This window comes from Scophthalmus maximus, chromosome 1 (genome assembly GCF_022379125.1).
Source record: "Scophthalmus maximus strain ysfricsl-2021 chromosome 1, ASM2237912v1, whole genome shotgun sequence".
NCBI classification, from domain to species: domain Eukaryota; kingdom Metazoa; phylum Chordata; class Actinopteri; order Pleuronectiformes; family Scophthalmidae; genus Scophthalmus; species Scophthalmus maximus.
In genome coordinates, this window is record NC_061515.1 from 22,466,914 (window position 1) to 22,488,288 (window position 21,375).

Below are 21,375 nucleotides of genomic sequence, written 5' to 3' on the forward strand. Positions count from 1 at the left end.
GTTCCTCAACTGACCCCAGTGTGTCCCTCATGGCACATGAAAAAACACTGTACCTCCGTGTATTCTGATACAAGTAAGGTTTTAGTTGAACAGGAATCTGGATTAAATTTGTGTCAATTGGCATCAGCAATGACAAGGACGATAAATCGTTGGATTTTGGGGGTGCTCGACCCTCCCCTGGGACAGACGTGCGCCCCCGAGGCTGCAGTTCTGATTCAGGCCACCTCATCCTCAGACATGCCCCCATGAAGCCCGTGTGCCTCACTGGGCATGGCTCCCTTTTGTTGCAGCCGATAGGAAGGGGGGTGGATTTCGGGGGGGCGGTGGGCGATGGTCACCCAGATTACGCCTCATCATACGGCCTATTTACACTTGACACCAAACAGAATGACAAAGAGTATCGCGCCACCGCTAACAAAAAAGCTGCGCTCGTTGAGGACGCCAGTCGTGTTCTTTTCGTCATATCATTTCAAGAAGTGTCACGTGCGCCTCCGGTCGCTCATGTGACCTGGTGGTTCGGACCAATCGGGTGGCAGAGTTTGTCCTGGGCAGAGCGAAAGGAAGAGGGGAAAAAAATATATTTTCCCTGTGCGATTTTTAATCTTGCAACGCTGAAACTGGTCATCATCTGTCGCGTCCTGTGCAACATAAAGGTAAACTCTTTTTATGGCTCTTATGGCGAATCATTTTGCAAAGCCTAGGTCAAGGTGTGTTGTAGCGCTTAATACTAGAATTCTAGCACTGATATATATATATATTTATACATACATATGTATAAATATATATATTTTTTAAAGGTAACCGATTCATTCTGTACTTCAAAAAAATCATCAAAAACTTGTTTGAAATGCAAGTTGGGTAACGACATCAATAATTAATTAACTGGCTAACTTACCCGCAGTCCAAAAATAATGAGCCGCGACACTGTACGACTTATTGACTCGTAATCTAATTCGGTTATTCGAACTAGATCAAGTTAACATTTTTTCGGAAGTTAGCCCAGGCACGCTCCCGATTAGGTGACGGCATGCAGTGAGGACATATTTTGGTTTCCCCCCAGACAATAGTCAATTATACGGTCAGTGGATTTTGCTCTTTCGGAGGGGGTCTCTTGATTGTCATTGTTTGGGTGTTCATTGTCTTTGCTTATGATCAAGCGTGAGCGATTTTATTGTTGAAGAAGGAGCAGTGAACACGGAGCATGAAACCGATGATAACTGGAAGAACCGTGTGGCTTATACAGTACACCTACACTGCACTGTGGGAATGCCAATGTATCATCGTGTTCAGTGGAACTGATACATCAGTTCCTCCCGAAGATCATTATTCCAATTATCGTCACACTGATATTAGCACTGCTGATGGCCTTATTATTGGCTAGCCATCGACCAAAAATGTCATCCATCGTTTGCTCGAATGTGAAATGCCTTATTTGACTTCGAAAAATGTAAGTGAACAACTCCTTTGTTTGGGTAATGCATCTTGCGGAATCGAGAGCGAAAGTCTCATATGCTGCAAAACTGGTGTTCCTTACTGTAGGAGATGCTATTAATAGAGCAGCGACTGAAAATGGTGTGAAAAGGGCACGACAGTCACATTTAGCTGAAAAAGAAGGAGGGAAACCAACGAAAAAGGGGGATGCGCTCCTGATTCGGTTCTGCGCGACTGCTCGGCGAAAGCCCCCCGCGTATGGAAGCCATGACTTTGTGACAAGCGGTGATCTCACATTACAAATTGTGGCAAATCTAAAATGGCCGACCTGACGCTCGGCTCTTTCGCGCCGCATTCGCAGCACAACATGGTGTGCCTGCGCCGCGAAAGCCTTTTACACTGCGCTCGACGGAGCCCCCACCCCCCGCGCCGTACATCCCTGTGAGGTACTCTTTGAAAGCCACTCGGTGATAGTTGGCCCCCCTCGTGTCTTCCCTCGCACGTTGCCTTCTCCGATTTGACTGCTCGCGGTGAGGATGTGGTGGCCATAGTTTTGATTGTGATTTAGACTGAGCTATCAGGATGCCGGGCGGCTGATGTGAGCTGACAGCTCTTGAGAGCACTGTCATAGCGGCGTATAGGAAGGCCGATTGGGTGGACGCCCCCCCGCTCGGCTGCGCCACGTACACCAAAAGCCTGCGCAAGACGAAACAAGAGCTGCTCATATACCAGTAAACTCAGGGCAGCAACCTCAGGATTCAGTGGAACTCTCCCATCTTCCTCTGCTTGAACTGCTGACAGTTACCGTTTCTGACGGGAGCGACCGTCACCGGCGATAATATCTATCATCCCTTTTCCCTGCTCCTCAAAGTCCTGATTCCTGTTGCTTTCCCTGTCACAAACTTTGCCTCTGACGTGCTTTTCCTCGCCGTCCTGCGAGATAGAAAAGAGCCAAAGAGTCCTGAAAGTGAAGCGTGCGTGACTCATCCATGCAGAACTGAGTTGCTTTGAACGGATCCTCTGGAAACATATGGATCAACCAGGTCATCCCTCCGTGTGCCCCCGCTCCTGCCCTACATGCACGTTGCTATTCCTTTTGCTCACCCGTAATTGGAGCACAAGCACGTACAGTACAACAGCCCAGTCATGGACTCACATGTTGTCTGCAAATTAACATTTTGGTTGAGTACATTAACTGCCACATTCAATTTTGCCATAAAAACTTGCAGTCCCAAGTCTTTTTCTTCAGTTTCATCATTTAAATCGAGAACTCTATTACAAGAGCAAGAAATCATCCTGCAATACTTAAAGATGAAGCAACAAGATGCTAAAATATATTTTCAATACCTTAATTCAATTAAAATATGGCGGAGTGCAGCTAACAATTCTTTTCATTAATGTTCCATTAGATTATTTGTTCAGACTATGAAATTCCCATCAAAACTCAAGCTCAAGTCGATGTTGGAGTGGAAAAGCTGCCTTGGTCATTTTCGGTTGACTGATGAGCTCAACATGGCCGCAAATCTCCAAAAAGGCCAACCCACACATACAGTACGAATTACATATCAATGGAGATTGGTTTGAGAGCGGGGCGGTTGCCATGGCGCCCCCCTCACCTGGAGACTGACCTTCCTAAAACTTTCTCAGTCGACAGCCTTATCTGAAATACCATTTCCATGTCCATTGTCATGAACTCGCGCAAAAATAGCGACACAAAAACTCAAAATGTTACAACTAAAAGCTTCTAACTAAATTAGATTCTATGTGTTCTTGAAAAAAGACAAGGAATGTAACTGAGTAACAAAAGCTTAGATGAAGACACCTCCTTCCAAAACATCTGAAATACAGATAAACATCACACAACACATGGGAAGTTATGCCTGGACGATTTTGATTTTAAAAAAAGCAACCAGAAAATTGACAATTTACATTCTCTCTCATATTTTATAGTCCTACATTTACATTTTTAACAATGCAGTTACCTTAAATGTATTATCTCAGACGTTACAAACTGTAGGTGAGGCCCTTCATTTTCAGAAGCCTCTGCCTCCGCGGCTTCAGCTCAGGCTCTGGTGTACAGGGTTTTATATCAAAACGTCATAATGACATATCTGTAGATATGTGGATTAGGATGAACAGATGACAGGAGCTTTGGCTCAGATTAAGACTGCCAGACGTCCATTTAATGATTTTCTTTACACGATTTCACATCTTCCTTTTTTTTTTCTATCGCAAGGAAGATTTCATGGCAACTTGTTTTTCAACACATGTAACCTGTAGGAACGCATGCTAATAGGCTTGTGCTTATATAATGTCATACTGTATTCTTCTCATGTGAATGAGATGATATCACGATTTTACTTCTTTTACATTTTTTCACAGTTGGTTTGGGGATTGGGTCCGTAGCTTTAGTGTGTTATGATGATTTGGCGAGAATATTCATTTTTTGTGGTCTAATTTTAGGTTTAAGTTGATAATTTTTGTGTATCAAGATCTTCTAAATCTACCCATATGAGGATAAACATGTAAAACAATCACTTAATCTTTTATTAGTAAATATTCAGATTGAATGATTTGGTGAAATGATTTGATTAGTATCCAGTTTCTCTGCAAAAATACCAAAACGTGAGCAGGAAAGATTTTTGCAAATGTCATACACAGGGTGATGGTTACATGGACTTTATCCATCATTTACTACCTGAAATGCAAAGCGGCAAACAGCTTTTAACTACATAAACATACATGTCTGGACCAATATCTGCGGCGGTTAGTTGCCCGACAGCACAAGGTTTTAGGTCCCGTCTAGAATATATACATAATGTTATAAATTTAAATAATTAGGCAGAAATTATTCATTTCTTCTTTCTTGCTGTAAGGGTACGATTGTTCTAGCTTTTATATTTTGAGGAACATGGCGCAGTTTGTTTTTTTCAACATTTAAACTTTTTTCCGGACTCAAACGACACAGGACAGACTCATGTGGGCCGTGTCAAAGGGGTCAGAGTGAGTTGTTTGGCAGAGTCAATACAAACGTCCACTCTTATATGTATAGTTATGTAATGAGATGCCTCCATGTCTTGTAGCCACCGCTGCCTTCTTCCTGTAAGATCTACTACATAGATAAAAACACATATCAATATTTGTGTTTTGCCTTTAAACATTAATAAACTCTTAAAAGACAACGTATGAAATAGCTTAGAGCATCAGCGTTCCCATTCGACATATTGTACTTTCACATGTCATACATCTGCCCTCAAATTAGCTTTTTCATCCATTTGTCCAGATGTGTTCTCCCATCATTTACACACCGGCGGTTCTGCACAAGAGCAGCGTCGTCTCATTGTTGCCGGTGCACAAAGCGGGGACGGTGAGATGAAAAGAGGAAGAGACCTTAGATTCAAGTTCCTTCAGAGATGCAATGCGCAAGTCTTTTTTTTCTTTTTCCGTGGCGAGCGCCATGCAGACGCAGGGGCGAGATTGGAGGCGAAGGGGAGGGGGGGAGCCATTTTGTGTGCACTGCGTTGTCCAGCCGAGCGTAAAGCGTGATTAATTCAATAGCCGCCATAGAGGAGGAGGCTAGCAGCTCTGCAACGCCGAGCGTGACCCACTTTCCCCATCAGATGTCATGAAAAATTCCCTGCCATCCCTCCCTGCATTTCTCAACCCCCACCACCACCACCACCACCCCCCCTCTGGCCCCCCTCTCTAACTTCCTGCCTGATTAGCAGAGAGACAAGAGTGGAAAATCACAAAGTCGATGCATGTGCAATGTGTTAAAGACAAAAAATCAACATCAGTCGAAGTGGCCACCGAGCAAGAAAAAATGTGATTTTAAAAAAAAATCAGCTTTCATGAGGATGTTTTCAGCCTTTGAAAAAATGCAGCAAGTGTAAAAATAATAAAATTCAGAGGCTCAAAATAAATTTAAAAAAAACTGCCTACTTGCTGGAAGGTTTTAGCCCAATGGGGCAAATGAATCACGGGGGCCTTGACCTAATTCTATTATGCTACAGGATGTATGAGCAAAAGTAGTGTATTCAAAATAATGCCGCTCTTGACGCTGACCTCGTTCATCGCAGAGGTCCAACAGACTCGCTTTTGTTGACCCAAATCTCCAGAGAAGCTTCAGTCTTAATCATGGAAAGGGAGGCTCCTTAAGGATATATATAAATATTTTTTTTTACGGGAAGTTCATTATTGTGCGAGGTTTCTAAAAGCATGCACGGTATCGAAAATGTAGTCCGACATAGTATCTATTAACTGTACATGATGAAAAATGAAATCTTGGGAGTGAAAGTCACATATTTCAGAACTTTGCCCCGAAAAAAACCCTCACTATCTGTAGTCCTGAAACGGGATGAACGCTGTGCCATCTATCATCAGCGTCAGCTTGAATCCCATCGTCCCCCCCCTTCCCGCCCCTGGAGAGGACCTGCACCGCTGGCTTGGGTCTTAAACCCGGATTAAGGCTTTTTATGTAATCTGGTCTCCTCTGGGAGATTGGAGAGACAGCTGGCAGCAGAATCCCTGTCCTTATCTGTCGAAACCTCCCCTGGCCTCCGCCCAACACGCAGGCGGCGTAGATTAGAGGAGGAACACTTCTCCGGGGCCAGAGGTTATTTATTTTTCTAACACGTGCGCGGGTCAAGTTTGAAACCATGAACACGTAACCGCTCCCAACACGTCACAACAACTACCTTGAACGACTAATCAATTCATACATCAGTTAATCGAGAGGAGATTAAGCGGAAAGTGTTTTGATAGACTTAGGGGCCAAGTTCATTTTCACCAACATTCATATGCGTTTATTTTTGCCTCTGTTTAGCACCTTTTGAACTGTCCTTGCTCCATATGCATGGTTTCCTCTTTTTTTTTTCTCTGCAGAAACACGTCTGCAAGTCGGACTGCATGTCAAATTAACAAAGCATGAAGCTGTTAGGAAGGCAAGATGACAAAAGTGTCTATAAAAACCTGTATTGATCAAGTATTATCATTATTATTATACAAAAGTTAAAGGTATTAATACACGCAAATAAAGCACAAAACTAACAAATCTATGCTATAATATTTACACGTTAAGTCATTTATTGGAACTTCATTTGCAACTTTGATTTAAAGTCAAAGTTTAAAAATTTAAAAAAAGTTAAGGTTGTAAAATTTATTTAAAAAAATTATGAAAGGAGAAATTAAATCGTAGTCATAAATAAAAAAATGTCTCACCAAACACAAGTATTCAAACTGATCACAGGAATATTTGGACTGTTTGTTGGAACCGAAGTAGACGTTCAGTCAATTATCGCTATTTAAAACCAAATAATTCATCAGTTACAGAGCAGAAATAACTGTCAGATTAATTGGTAATGAAAACATTCAGAAGCCTCAGTTTAAAAACTTGTGGAATCATTGTTTATCTTTACTTAAAAAAGCAACGTTGACATCCCGGGGTGTTTCAGAGCACCTCATTTATACAGCAAGTGCTCGTTGTGGCTTTGTGCTTTGTAAGTCACAGTAAAATTGATATAACTTTGGGTTTATCGAGGGCATTCTTGAACATTTTACAGTCCAAACTGCGTATCAAGTATTCAAGAAAATATTAAATAAAGCTGAAGCACTTCTGCTTTTCCTTCATGGTCCAATAAGAGTTCAGGAAAAGTTGTCGCCCTCAAACACAAAACATGTAAAGTGTCTTGAAGAGACTGAACATAAACTGTCAAATGTCCTCACAGTCACTTAAATATTTCATTCTATAACACAGGAGGAAAAAAAAAATACTCCATGGGCATTAATGTACCACGAAAGGAGAATATTTACAAACTAGTATCGTATTTTTGCCCTTCAGCTTGACGTAGTGGATGTCTTATTTCATACATAATAAAAAACATTAACTGGTCATCATTTCTGAAGCAGTGCTTTTATCAGTTGCAGTTCGGTCCCATTGGTCAAGTGAAAGATTGATACGGATGCGTTTGTAGCTCTGTAGCGAACACGAGCACCATTCTGACCATTCCCCCACGGGGTGACGGGCGAGGTCGAGCAGTTCCAAGAGACAAAACCTTCAACCCCAATCACCTCGTGGAGACACTTCTTGTACAACACGACTCGCACTGAAGACGAGCCAGTTTTATTTTAGATCGTAGCCCATAAGCTGCCTGTAAACTCGTCCCTTTTTTCTCGATTAAATGCACGCAGCTGGTCGTGTTGTAATGTTTTTGGCTTGGCGACGACTCAAGAACCGCTTTTAATCAACCCACACATTTTTAATACGCAGGTCTTCTCAATCGGGAAACAAACAAACTGCAGAGACAACGGCTGCAAATTAGCAAATCACAGGGAGGAGGGAGGCAGGGAAAAGTAGTGATGAGTAAAATATATATATGCAAATTTCCATTTCCGCATATCAACAGTGACACTCGTTGGCAGACAGCGATATCATGTCTCTTCAGTCAAGGTCAACTGCTTCAGAAAAGCTTTTTAGTCCACATGCTGTATAATCTTTCACCAGGCTGCAATGTAAATAAATAAAAAGGAACAAAAGTTTCATAATTTTATCAAATGCTTTCGATGTGACGGTTCCAGGTGCTTTTTCACAGTACTGTGAGAGATATATACTTATAGATATTACAAAAAATAATGATCATAACAGTATATAATGCTCCAGCACTGACTGAAGTCAATAGTAATATTCAGAGCCACTGTCAGGGAGTGGAGATCACAGGCCGGAGCGCCCTCTTGTGGTCACTCTGAAGCCCTGCTGGCTTCTCGTCGCCGCATCACCTGACGGGCAGGATTCCGAGGGGGCTCCGGTTGAAACGAGCTTGATGAGAACCGAAGTGGCGTTCGACTGGAGAGACATATGCCGACCTACATCTGTATTGTAAACGGCTGCATCCTGAATTAGGCGGAACACGACTCACTCTTTTTTTTTTTTTTTTTTTTCAAAAGCAGATTCCATTCCATCTTTGGATGTATGGCATATATGATCATTATTATAGTATTTTTTTCTCTCCTGCTGCTAAAAGTGAGATGCCGTGCTCCTATCAAACCCTTCTCTCCCTCTTGTGTAGTTTTCTTCTTTGCTAGAATATTTTCTGTGTGGTAAATAAAGACAATGCCACATGATCGACAAAACAAGACCCACCTACATTACTAGATGTTCTATCTTTTCTTTAAAAAAAAAAATTGCCAAACCAAGATTAATTCTTATACTGACAACAACGTACTCGTCTAAAAAAAAAAACGCATCAGTGATCAACACTGTTCCTTATAATAAATACATATACATTCAAACACGTCTGTAAATTCTCAGCACAGCAGCAAATGTGGATTAATCCGCTGACAAAAAAAAGTCCCAAAAAATCCAGGTTTTACTCCTGTTTTGAGAAACATTCACCGAAATCGACAGCACCCGGCTGTCTCACAAAGTTACCGAGCCTTTCTAAAAATGTAAGAGAGTTCATTCATAATCTGTGTCTGAAGTCTCAATTCTTCAGGAGGAACAAATGGGCTTTGGGTTCAGTGCCAAAACTATTGTGTGAAGGGGGTTAACACCATGTTGTTGTTCTTTATACACGAGAATATAGGAGAATAAACAAGAATATACATAATCGTCTATAACATTCATTCATTCATTTGTTGTTTTTCAAATCTGCAGGTGACCGGTTGGCTGACTCCACCATCACACTGGCCCTCGAACTCCTCTCTCACGTGACCACGCCCCTTATTCCTTCACATCCAATCCTGAACATGGAGCCCATCAAGGTCCAATCAGAAGGTGGACTGAATGTGACCCTCACCATCAGGTTGCTGATGCACGGCAAGGTAAGGAAACCACCAAGAAACAAAAAAACGTCCTGGGCTGTCAATTGGATTTCCTGTCCTGTAAACTTCCTTTAATTATCTGTCGAGATAAGAAGAATTTCAAAGGGTCCCTGTGGGAAAAACAAGCACCTAACAATGTTATTTTGTTTCTGCAGGAGGTGGGAAGCATCATAGGAAAGGTATTTATCACCGACGCAACAAGCAAATCATGTAAAACACAGTTAACACACATAGGAAATGCACCAAGCATCCTAACCTTGTGTCTTTTCTTTTGCTTCCAGAAAGGAGAAACGGTGAAGAAGATGCGCGAAGACGTACGTTTTACTTTTTCTGCAAACATTCGACACTGACGCTCCCTAAACCCTGAGAATCAGAAACCAATCACAGCTCTTAACGGCGTGTGGTTTTTGCCCCCACAGAGCGGTGCCCGGATCAACATCTCAGAGGGGAACTGCCCCGAGCGGATAGTCACCATCACCGGGCCGACAGATGCCATTTTCAAGGCCTTTGCCATGATCGCCTACAAGTTTGAGGAGGTACCAATGTGAATAGTTTGAACCCCTTCAAAGTCTGTTTTTGAAAGCTCCACACTGTAATGAGTCAACTGCCACTGTATTCTACAGTGGTGGAGGAAGCATTCACATCCTTTTAGAGTAAAATTATTCATACCGCACCGTAGAAATACTCCATACTCAAGTATGTATGAACATCTATTAGAAGGATAAGGAACCATCTCGTTTTCAAGGGGGTCCTTAGTACAAAATATAATACAAGAGCACAGTCCCACTCACCCACACACAATCAGAAGCTCTCCCAAAGAATGTAGTACTGTATGAGCAGCATGTCAGTACTACCAGGAAGATACATATAGTGTTCACATATATTTTATGCAGGGAAACGTTTGTTTGGTCAAAACCAATAGTTCAAACCTCAAAATGACTGAAAACAAATGACAATCAAAGTATATTGTCATTGGATTAATCATTTCAAGTTCTTCTATATCGTCGTAGAGTAGGTAGAGTAGTCGAGATATATCAAGATTTTAAAAGCATCCCGTGTCATTTGAGCAAAAATCCTAACCTGTAATATAACTATTAAACTACATCTGTACAAGTCAAGTAAAGTACACCTGTGCATCGGTAAATACACTTGCACAGCATATGCGACCATATGCTGTGCTTTCATAGCAGGCTCACTGACTCATTTCCAAATGGAATACAAAGCAGGCTTGGCCCCCGCTATGTAGGACAGAATTGTGCTGATCTAACCTTGCAGCGCTTTTTGGAATTGGGCCAGTGCCTGTGTTTTTATGATTCGGGGCGCCCGTGTCAGCGCACTCCCGGGCCGGAAACGAGCCAAAGTGTCCCCCCCCCTGCCCCCCCCTGAAAAACACAACGGATGAATCGGTGCCAGGAACAAACGCGCATGCGCAAACATAGAGGGGCAAAGTCCACATGACTCGGAATGGTGCCCACACTTTTACACATCATTTTCTGTTGTTTAGGATCCCAAATTAAAACAATATCCTATTATACCTCAAAGTTTTAATTGAATACAGTACTTGACAAGTGAAATTCAGTGTACACTTATATTGTTGCGGAAATATTAATACATTATTAATATTTAGCCATAAGAAGGAAGTTTGTGCTACAGCGTTTTAAACATCTTCTCTCTGACATCAAGGGGATTTTTTTTCGGCAGGACGAATGCATGTAGGGTGGATCTCTACCGGGAGCCGCCAGCAACATGCAGGAGAGGACAACGTTTTAATCTAAAATAAAAATCTTTTCTCCCCCCTCAGGATATTATCAACTCCATGAGCAACAGCCCAGCCACCAGTAAACCCCCCGTCACCCTGCGGCTCGTCGTCCCGGCCAGCCAGTGCGGCTCCCTCATTGGCAAGGGAGGCTCCAAAATCAAAGAAATGAGAGAGGTATAGCGCACGGAGAAACATAAGTTCTTCATTTGCGGCGTACATTACATGATTTGGTCTGTCTTTTTCTAACAGTGGTATCAGATATTATAGTAAATACTACAGGTGTACACGTTTTGGAGGGATTTTGCAGCGTAAAAACAAAGATAAATCATATTATAATATATATATATAAGTATATATATATACATATATATATAATCTTGTTAATGTTATAACCTGCAAATGTTAAATTTATGATTCATGTTCTCATGTTAGGATTCTAAATCTGGTTTCACACCGTCAAAATAAGTGGATGAAGCCTAAAGCTTTTATTTTGGCCCTCTGGTATCAGTTTTTGCTCTGAGGTTGCTTAAAAGATGGAAGCAGGACCAATCATATTTTTTTTCTAATATTTTTTACATTTCCTCCTTACCTCCAGTCCACAGGGGCTCAGGTGCAGGTTGCAGGTGACATGCTCCCCAACTCCACCGAGCGGGCGGTGACGATCTCAGGGGCGCCAGAGGCCATCATTCAGTGTGTCAAACAGATATGTGTGGTGATGCTCGAGGTACAGTATGGGAGGGGGGGGGAACAAATGAAAGACACATTATTAACAATGAATAAACATGAATAAAACGGGAGATAGAGCAGTTTGCTTCCAGTTATAGTCTTTAAGATTTCACTCTTGGTCGATTTGGTGACACAATAGGAAATCAAACTTTTCTGGGGGGCATATATATCCCCAACATCGAAATTACTCCCCAATGATAAAAACACAACAGAAGAGTAAGTGGTGTGTCTGTTTACAGCTAAATGAAATGAATAAACATCATAGGGCAACCATCATATGTCACTGTCCAGAAAGAGAGAAAGGATTCTGTCACAGGAAAGGAGACATGATGTTTGGGCTTCATGGCGACTATAAATGCATTGAACATCTATATGTTATATCTATATATACAAAACAATGAAGTTTGGTGTTATGAAATCTTAAGGATTATAACTTTTAACACCGTTACGAGTTTGAACTGTTGTATCCGAGGCTCTCTGATGGTAAAATGTGGTTGATTTCTGTTATCCACTTTAATTTCACTAATGACGGATCTATACGATTTAGTCTCTTGGTAACTTTTTTAACGTTTGACAATCTGCAGCAGCTCGTCCCTCCATTGCTGCCAAAAGCTCAATAAAAAATGGAGAATTATGATCATCATGTTGTGGATCTTTTAGGGTGAAGTTATCATATTTATTAGAGCCCGACGGATCTGGATTTTTGGGGGCAGATGCCGATATCGATATAAGGGATTTCAAGATTTCTGGTTACCGATACATCGTCCGATAATATATATATATATATATATATACATATATGATGTCTGTGAATGGCTAATATAGGACGGTACTATCGGCCAACCGATATATCGGTCGGGCTCTAATATCTATAACTAAAAGGCTGATGCTTGAATCCGTTGATGATGAGAGCCGACGGAGGTGGAGGCTTGATGCCAAAAAAAAGGCGGCAGACTTGTCAAGCCACCGACTGGAAATTAAAAATTCACCTGAGTAATCGATACACCAGGTACTTACTTTGCTGTTTTTAACTCTAGAGTACCTCCCCCCCCGGGGCCTCTGTTATTAAGAAACACAGACATTGCTATAACCGCTAGCACGTGAACATTACAATATTGCTTTTGATCAAAAAGGGCTACACACTTTGTAGTTGTTCTTTCACTTTTATTATTATTTTTTTCTCGCACCATTAATTCTAACTGTCTGCACAGCCGGTTCTCCATTGGGCCTTCACGATGGCACCAACCGCTGGATCTTAGGAGATCTATGTGACACGAGTGTAAGTCTCTAGAATGTCGACTCCAGCCAGATATTCAGAGTACAGTATGTCGCGTCATCATTATCCAGTTGAAAGTGATGTTTCGGGGGGGTAAATCCGAGTTCAGTTGTGCACCGATTTGGGACATCCGATGTCAGCATGGACACACGGTGACGAGCACTTTTGTTTTTGAGTGTCACAGGCTGTCTTCCCCTAAGGCACCGTCCCCTTCTGGTCTCACTTAATGCAATGTCTCTCTCTTTCTCTTTCTATTCCTTATTTTTTTCTGCTCTAACACTCTCTCCACATCTTGCCCCCCTTTCTTCTATCCCCCCACTGTCTTCCCCCCCTCCCTTTGCTCTCCTCAGTCCCCACCGAAAGGTGCCACCATCCCCTACCGCCCCAAGCCTGCCTCCACCCCTGTCATTTTTTCAGGTGGCCAGGTAAGAGCGGACCCACTGGGGGCGTCCACAGCCAACCTCAGCCTCTTACTGCAGCACCAGCCACTGCCTGTTAGTGTCGCACCAGGTTTTTCTCACTTTTCCACCCTCCCCCCCCCCCCCCCCCCCCCCCCCCAACCCAACCCAACTAGCATGAACCAATCACTGCCGTATACTGTGCCCCTCACTGTCACCCGTCACCCCCACCCCGGGGCCAATCACAGCAGGAACTGAGATAAAAGACATCTATGTGGATCGATCACATTTTTCTTCATGGAAGAGTTTGTTCACACATATCACATATACAGTAAAACCTTGAGCGCAAACACACACACACACACAGCCATCCAGGTTAGGTGGAGAGAACATCACAGTAAGGATTAGAAAAGAATTCAAAGTTGATCCAGAGACAGATAGAACACAACTGTGGTCAGAAAATCTAAACAACACAGGTAGTTGAAGAAACCAGAGCAGGGCCAATGAGAGACAGGTGAGTGCACCAGGTGGCTAAAAATCAGGTGATGTGCAAAGCAAGGAAAAACTCAGTAGGGACATCTAGTGGACTGGATGTGCAGTACAGGAGACGCAGTTAAAATAAGATAAGATATTCCTTTATTTGTCCCACAATGGGGAAATGTGGTCGTGACAGCAGCACAGTGGACAGAATATAGAAGAAATAGTAGAATAGAAAATAAATTTTGCATGTAGATTTCCTCTTACAGTAGTTACCCTTAATTAGATTTTCCCCTTAGGTTTACCGCTTTTAACTAAGGACATGCAAGACAAAGCCAAAGAACAAGCAAATCCATAACTATGAAGTTGACAACGAAACAAAAGAGTCGATGATCAAATAAGCGACTGTAAAAAAAATTGTTTTGTTCATCTGATGGGTTACTCGCTTGGTTGCCTTATAGCACAAGGAGTATCTGTTTACCGAGGATATATAACAGATATCAAATATAAATTTCTCCTTCAATTCTACTTGAGTTTAAACTGTAATATGGGAAAGAAAAGTAAATATTCAAATCTGCCCCTTTGCCCCTGTATTTTTTTTAACTTGAAAATGAATTGATTTGCTGAATCTCCACTGAACCGATCCCTACGTAGAGATTTGACACGCCGTCTCTTTCTGGCGTCTCGGCTCATGACGTGACATTTAGCTCAGCTCAGAGCTGAACAGAGCTGTAACAGGTTACATCACTCCTCTCAGGGCCGCCCCTCTGTTACCCCTACCCCGTCACTCCCCCACTGTCTGCGTTGTCCCTTATTGATTTAGTTCAACTGGATCTGATTGATGAACAGTATGAGAAAATGACAGGGTAGTCTGTGGTGCATGACTTGTTTGTGATGTGGCTAAAAATATAGCTCGAAATGTCTAAACAAATTAATATTGGGTCTATTGAAAGATTAGGCTGTAGAAATGTCATTCATTTCAAATGTTTACGTGACATTTTGTCACAGATTTAGTAGCTTGACCTTGTCAGAAATAGATAATAATAAATGTTTTATTAAAAGCCAGGATTGTTGTTGTGCGTGTCCCGATTATATAAGGACGCGGCAATAACCCTCTTCTCCTCGTTTGTTCGCAGGCTTATACCATTCAAGGACAGTACGCCATCCCCCATCCAGACGTGAGTGCTCGCCCCGAGAGGCAGTCCGCACTGCACTCTCCAAAATCCTGTCCGGCTGCATTCAAACATTTCCTCTATCACGAGCTCTCTCTTTCTCTCTTTCAACCCCTTATTAATATTTATTGTTAATATTAATACATCTTCTTTCTTATACGTGACTCCAAAATCTTTTTGACTTTTCTGACTCTCTGGCCCTCTTTTTGGCGTCAAAACCTCAAAGGGGCTTGGCCTGGTGGCTGTTGCTTTCGATATGCTGTAACAATCAACCATCTAACATGAAAGAGGGCCTATAATATCACAGTTAGCGTGGCTGTTATCATTTTTATACTTCGGTTGACAAAAAAAGCATTTCATTAAAGACTAGAACCAGGCGTAGTAGTTTCATGGATTTAAAAAAAAATAACAGTTCTAAAATGGGACATCAATGTTAGGCCAACTTGAACAGTGATATCCAGTAGATCTGTATATACTGATTCTAAATTGGTTGCAAAAATAATCTGGAATATGTTCATTGGTCACACCTAGTTTGGTCAAGTAGACATTTGACCATACGTTTAAACCTATAGCGATCAGTAATTGTCAAATTACCGCTTTGCAAACCTTGTGCACGGGGATGTACTTAAACAGAAATCATTTTAAGAATGATGAGAAACTGGAAAAACATAAGCATGGAAATCTAAAGTGTGTTTTTTTTTTTAATCAGAGCTAATGTAAGAACATCCATTCGCCATCATCGCCGCAACAGCCCCAACACCAGGCCAAGTCCGCCACGAGCTCCTCCTCTTCTTTCTTTTTTTCTCTTTTCTTTCTTAGTCTTCGTCCGTCCGTCACCTGTCTGTGTCGTTACTTATCCTCAGACCCCCTTTTTTACTCTTGTAGCATTTGCGGACAGACCTGTTCGTGTGTGCGTGCGTGCGTGTGTGTGAGCGTACGTACGCGAGAGTGTGTTTTCAATGATGACCTCATAGCTCTGCTGTCCTCCTCCTCCCCCCCTCAGCAGTTGAGCAAGCTCCACCAGTTGGCTATGCAGCAAACCCCCTTTACCCCCCTCGGACAGACCACCCCTGCCTTCCCCGGTACGTACCCACCTACACGACCACCCTTCTTTTACCAAAGCTCCTTCTCTCGTTTTTACCTGTAGAGACAAACTCTTCAATCTCTTCCTCCTTTTTTTCTCTCTCTCTCTCTCTCTCTCTCGCTTCTTTTCCTGTCTCCGTCCATTCTCTTCTTCTTCTTCTTTGTCGTTCTCCTCCTAATGGTCTCTGTGTTGCACTGCCATTGACATGGCCTGCTGGTGGTCTGCTCTTGTTGACGTTGAGGTGTCTTATGTTCTTTCCCCTAGCGTCCGTTTTCTAACGAATCAATAGCCTCAGTGTTTTTTTGTTTTTTTTCAATTTAATAAGAGTAAATTCAAGTTGTGGTGACAGTTATTTCATACAGGCTCTGCTCAGGGCTGAGCCAGACTTTCCAGTGACATAGAAGTGGGCTACTGGTCATGAATCAGGGATTGAAAAAAAAGCTCCAGGACTGGAGCGCAGTTGAACACTGTCTATTGACTTCCCGAAGTGTGCCAAACTCTATTTCCTTCCCTCCTCTCTTTCTGTCCGATTCCCTGTGTCCAGCAGCAGGTCTGGATGCCAGTAACCAGGCCAGTACTCATGAACTCACCATTCCCAATGATGTGAGTACATTTGCCACAATGTGCGAAAAATATCCACTTGGGAATAAAAACAAGTGCCCTGTTTGTGAATGAAATGAAAGATTTGTCATTCAAAATCTGACGGGATCCATTTTTGCCTCGAGTTGCCTTGAGTTCGATTGACTTAGTGAGCTGATTTTCCCAGTGGTCAAGCAAATTCAATCGTAGTTTATTTGAGCCATTGTTAAATTTTCCGAGGAATTGGATTGACGGATTCTTAATTAACCGGTTGAACTATAAATCTGGCAAATCTGTTCCAAAACAGCAATACGAAACAAAATGGAATCACAGAACTTGTTCGGAAACTAACTTCTACCAAAGCCCATATTCACAAATGTTGGACCAAAGTGTCACAAAACTGTGGCTTATTATCCTTTAACGTGGCTTCCCGTTGGACGTTTCCAGCAAATACAATGTGACAGCAGATCAGCCGAAACCACCGAGATCTCCTTTTCCACAGTAGAGCTATATATTGTAGAGCCAAAGGCGACCGGCAGTGTAAAGTGAATGTCCTAAATGGAAAAGACTTGTTGGACTCAAGTATATTAAAGTTAGCGCTGAAAGCCGTCAGCTCTGACTGTCCGTCGCTGCGTTCCCTTCGCCATCCTAAGTCCAACCCCTGTTTTCTTCCCAGCTAATAGGCTGCATAATCGGACGCCAGGGAACCAAAATCAACGAGATCCGTCAGATGTCTGGGGCACAGATCAAAATTGCTAACGCCATGGAAGGGTCATCGGAGCGCCAGATCACCATCACAGGGACCCCCGCCAACATCAGCCTGGCCCAGTACCTCATCAATGCAAGGTCAGCGCCCGGTTGAGTCTGGTCAGAAGTGAAAACATTATTATTCACGCCATTGCTATGCCACTGGATCTTTCTGTTTTGAAAGTGCACAATGAGCTGCTCTCAGTTTGTACAGGTACAGTACTGAGGGGAAAAGTACTTGTTTCTTATCTCGCGGAACCTGAAATCTCTAGTTCTATTCTGTTCCTTCTTTAATATTGCTTTCCACTTTTGTTGTTGTTCCATGTGCATCTGCCTAAACCATAAAATAGTGAATAATTTTCCAAAACCAACTTACTTTTTGCTGCCTTCATGTGCCTACTTTTCACTAATGTGGGAACATATTGAGAAAAAATGGCACAATAGCTAATGTAATAACTGTATCGTGCATACATCAAGTTAAATTTAATGACTTAAATTGACATAGATTACAGATTAAAATGTAGGTGCACAAGCACCAGCTAGTACTTGATGTTAAAAATAAAGAATCAAGCATCATCCATTACTGAATCTATCCTCTTCTCCGCCATGTTGAAAGCTTCTTGTCACCTGGACTCTTAATTACGACTTGAGGGGGCGTTCATATGCAATGTGCAACTGGTATTTACCATAATTCCTACTTTTTCCAACATCCGCCCCTTCAGGTTCAGAGACGTGGCGGCCATGTGGAACGACCCATCTTCCATGACCACATCCTGAGATCCCTGACTGGCTCCTCCGTTCGGCCCCTTCCAATGACTGACTACTGCAGACAACCCCTTCGGACTCTGGCTCTGGCTCTCCGAGAAAAAAACACGACCACCTTCCCCTGCCCCGGCTCAAAGTTCTTTATACACCCGGGGAGTGTTGGGTGCTCACTTTTATTTCAGAGAGCCAAATCAAAAAAGAATTACATAAAAAAAAAAAAAACAATTACAAAAAAGAAATTCTCTGTTGATTAGTTTTTTTTTCGTCTTTTTTTTTTTTTAGACTACTGTTGAAGCATGTTGAATGTTTATTAGAAACAACTTGTGTTAATCTTTCTTTCTTCTTTCTTCTATCTATCGCTCTCTTTTCTCTTTCTCTCTCTCTCTCTGTCAGTGCTGCGTCATAGAACATCATTTTAAAGTATAAAGACGTACTCGTAAAAAAATGTTTTTTTTCGTAGAACGTAGTATATTTCGCATATTACTCAGCTGCTCAGTGATGCTATCGGAAGAGCGTGTGGTGGGATGTAGCCCAATGATCAAATTCTGATAACATATATTTTGAAGACGGAAAAAAAACATAAAAACATTTGGATTGTTTCTGCGTTTTGTCCCGATTTGCATCTGTGTCTACTCACGAATCCAATCTCTACCCGTGACTCTTCGCTGCATCACGTGACCCTTTTGAGCCAATGGTATCACTCCTAGAGCCTCCCTCCTCGCGTTCATTTCCTGTATTTACATTATTGCTTATATTGCATGTGTTCAGTGTCGTATCATTGTGTATTCGATGAAAGCCTGTTCAGTGTACACGACGTTGTTATTATATATCTCTGTGCTCCTTTTTCTTTTCCCCAAAACTTTTCTCAGCATCTTTGGCCACTCACGTCGAGTCCTACTCCCTTGCCCAGGCGAACAACTTTTTCCGACACAGCCTCCTGTTATCAATACCGATTATTAGTACATAGATGCATGAATGGGATTTGGTGAAGTATCAGTGGCAAAAAACACTGACTGGAAAAATTTAAATGATTGTTTTACTAACTTATTATTATACTTGTATTTGTTTTGTACAAGGACTACGCGGCGCTCATGCAATAGACTATTCTACACTTTACTCTGGACTTGCCTCCGATGTTGGAGGAATTAGATGGACATAAAAAGCCAAAACCTTTTTAGCTTCCTTCCCTTGTGCCGAAAAGTATTCTCTCGGTTGCCTGCAGAAAATAAAAAAAGTAAAGAATAATTTCCCGGTCCTTGTGGAGGCTTTTCGAGAAAAAAACGAAAAACAAGGGAAAGAAGCTGAATGGTATTTTTTTGGGGCGAAGGAATGTTCAGGGGGTTCATTGGGGGGGGGGGGGGGGGGAACCCACGGGGTCTGGGCGGACGTGACCACTCAGTCTCTTTTTCACGATTGTTCATCTCGTCATGTTCTTTATTCGTCGTCACGCGGTTGATTTGATACTTTCGGTTTGAATGTCTTTTTATTGTCACGACCATGTCGGCAACTTTAATTGTTTTTTATTTCGAAAAAAAAAAGGGAAAGAAAAAGAAAAAAACGAGTTTCAGCTGAACCAGCGCGCGCTTTATTCATGGGTTCGGTGATGCACATGTGACATTTTTCGAAACTCGAGCTAAGTTTGTTTTTGTTGTACGGTGTATTTTGATTTGAGAGGGAGGTGAGCACGATATTTGGTACTGTCGAGTGTGTCAACCCTCACCACGCTTATTCTACTCATGAGGATGCTCTAAGTAATATTTGATGGCTTCTCGCTCCCGGGCTTCGGCTGAGCTCAATTCAGTGTTTGGCGCATACAAACAGCTGTTGAATGTTATTGTCGAGATCACGTTAGCTACTGTCCAACACAGCAACATTCTACATTTTCGTCATACACACCTACTGACCCCGTTTTATTCGTTTTGTTTCTGAATAGTCGATAAAAAGTTGGACATTTTAAGAGATATGCTTTGTTGCTTTCTTGCTTTGGGATGGACGAGACAATTCATACCACGCTCATGTGTGAACGGTGAATACAACTCAGGGTATGGACTGAAAAAAGGGGGGGGGGGGGTAGCTGAAGCAAATTCAACGTATTTGCCAAAAATGTCCTGGTTTTTTTATTTTCATTTGCGATCTTAAGCGCTTTTAATGGCATAAATGTGATCATGTAAATGGACCAAATGCTGTATCAGTATACTGAACGATGCATAGTCGATGATTATTCTGCAATAATTCTTACATTTTGATGTGAACTCGAGTAGAAGTGCTAGCATTGAAATTTACAAAATAGGTGTTTCTCTTTTATTTATTTTGTTGAGTTGTCGTAGCTTGTACTTCAATGGGAATGTTTGTCAAATCAACAAGCTGAAATTATGTTTTTTTTGGGGGGGGGGGGGGGGGGGCAAACTTGCTTTATAGAACAGTTGGCTAATACCTAAGAGGAAATTCTTTCCGAATTACCCACACAATGTAACAGTGAAGAACATCCTCAAGGGTATTATGGCTTTTTTATATAACTGTTACAGTGCATGTGTACTATTGAGATGTCTGCAGAAAACATGGATAATGGTTATTAGCGCAGCCGACGTGTGCACTTGGCAAATTATTGTTGTATAATATGATATTTGATCGCTAAAGCAGGAGCGTCGAGTTGTAAGTGATGGCAGTGTGATTTTTCAATGACATCAGTATTCATGTTACTCAGTGTTTGAAAACCGTATTTACATTTGTGTCTAGGCTAAACGCCCGCGTATACTACGACTTTTGATCAAACTGCAACTAATGCAATAATAGGGTGCAATGTGCAATTATGTATTCCGTTACTTAGTTGTTAGCGTAGATTCATGGGAGCTGTGTGTAGCTTTGCTGGAATTTTTTCATTTCATTTGGACCACTTTCCAGGTGGCAGCAACAGCAGGAAAAAAAAAAAAAGAAGAGGAATGACTAGACATTTTTTAGTTTTTGTTTTTCTGCTTTTTTTTTTTTGGTGTGTATTGCAGTTTTGGGGGAAAACAAAAAACTATTTTCAATTGATTTATTTGCTATGTGCAGATCTATATTAGTTGTGAGTAATTGAATAGGTATTCATTTAAAAGTGTTGGTAAGTATAAAAAACAAATAAAGTTTCATTTTTTTTTCTTTCC

The 21,375-nt window shown here is 41.9% G+C and overlaps 1 protein-coding gene across 6 annotated transcripts; it reads left to right on the forward strand.

Annotated features, from left to right (window-relative positions):
* The first annotated feature begins 422 nt into the window (after positions 1-422).
* LOC118310267 (poly(rC)-binding protein 3-like) lies at positions 423-21,166 on the forward strand. Of its 6 annotated transcripts, none has more exons than XM_035633055.2 (13): positions 426-653; positions 9,083-9,249; positions 9,405-9,428; positions 9,531-9,563; positions 9,669-9,785; positions 11,051-11,182; positions 11,604-11,732; positions 13,361-13,504; positions 15,022-15,063; positions 16,061-16,139; positions 16,686-16,744; positions 17,397-17,566; positions 18,190-21,166. In XM_035633055.2, exons 2-13 carry the CDS (start codon positions 9,175-9,177, stop codon positions 18,242-18,244), a joined length of 1,059 nt encoding a protein of 352 aa, XP_035488948.1. In that variant the 5' UTR covers positions 426-653; positions 9,083-9,174; the 3' UTR covers positions 18,245-21,166. The 6 variants fall into 6 exon arrangements, with proteins under 6 accessions (XP_047191349.1, XP_047191350.1, XP_035488948.1 ...); XM_047335378.1 differs by having other exon boundaries at positions 16,689-16,744; XM_047335385.1 differs by having other exon boundaries at positions 16,064-16,139.
* Positions 21,167-21,375: the final 209 nt, after the last annotated feature.

Coding starts and splice junctions, on each gene's coding strand:
- LOC118310267 (XM_035633055.2), top strand. CDS start 9,175: ATGGAGCCCATCAAGGTCCAATCAGAAGGTGGACTGAATGTGACCCTC. Junction 11,733..13,360: donor TATGTGTGGTGATGCTCGAG/GTACAGTATGGG, acceptor TGCTCTCCTCAG/TCCCCACCGAAAGGTGCCAC. Junction 15,064..16,060: donor ACGCCATCCCCCATCCAGAC/GTGAGTGCTCGC, acceptor TCCCCCCCTCAG/CAGTTGAGCAAGCTCCACCA.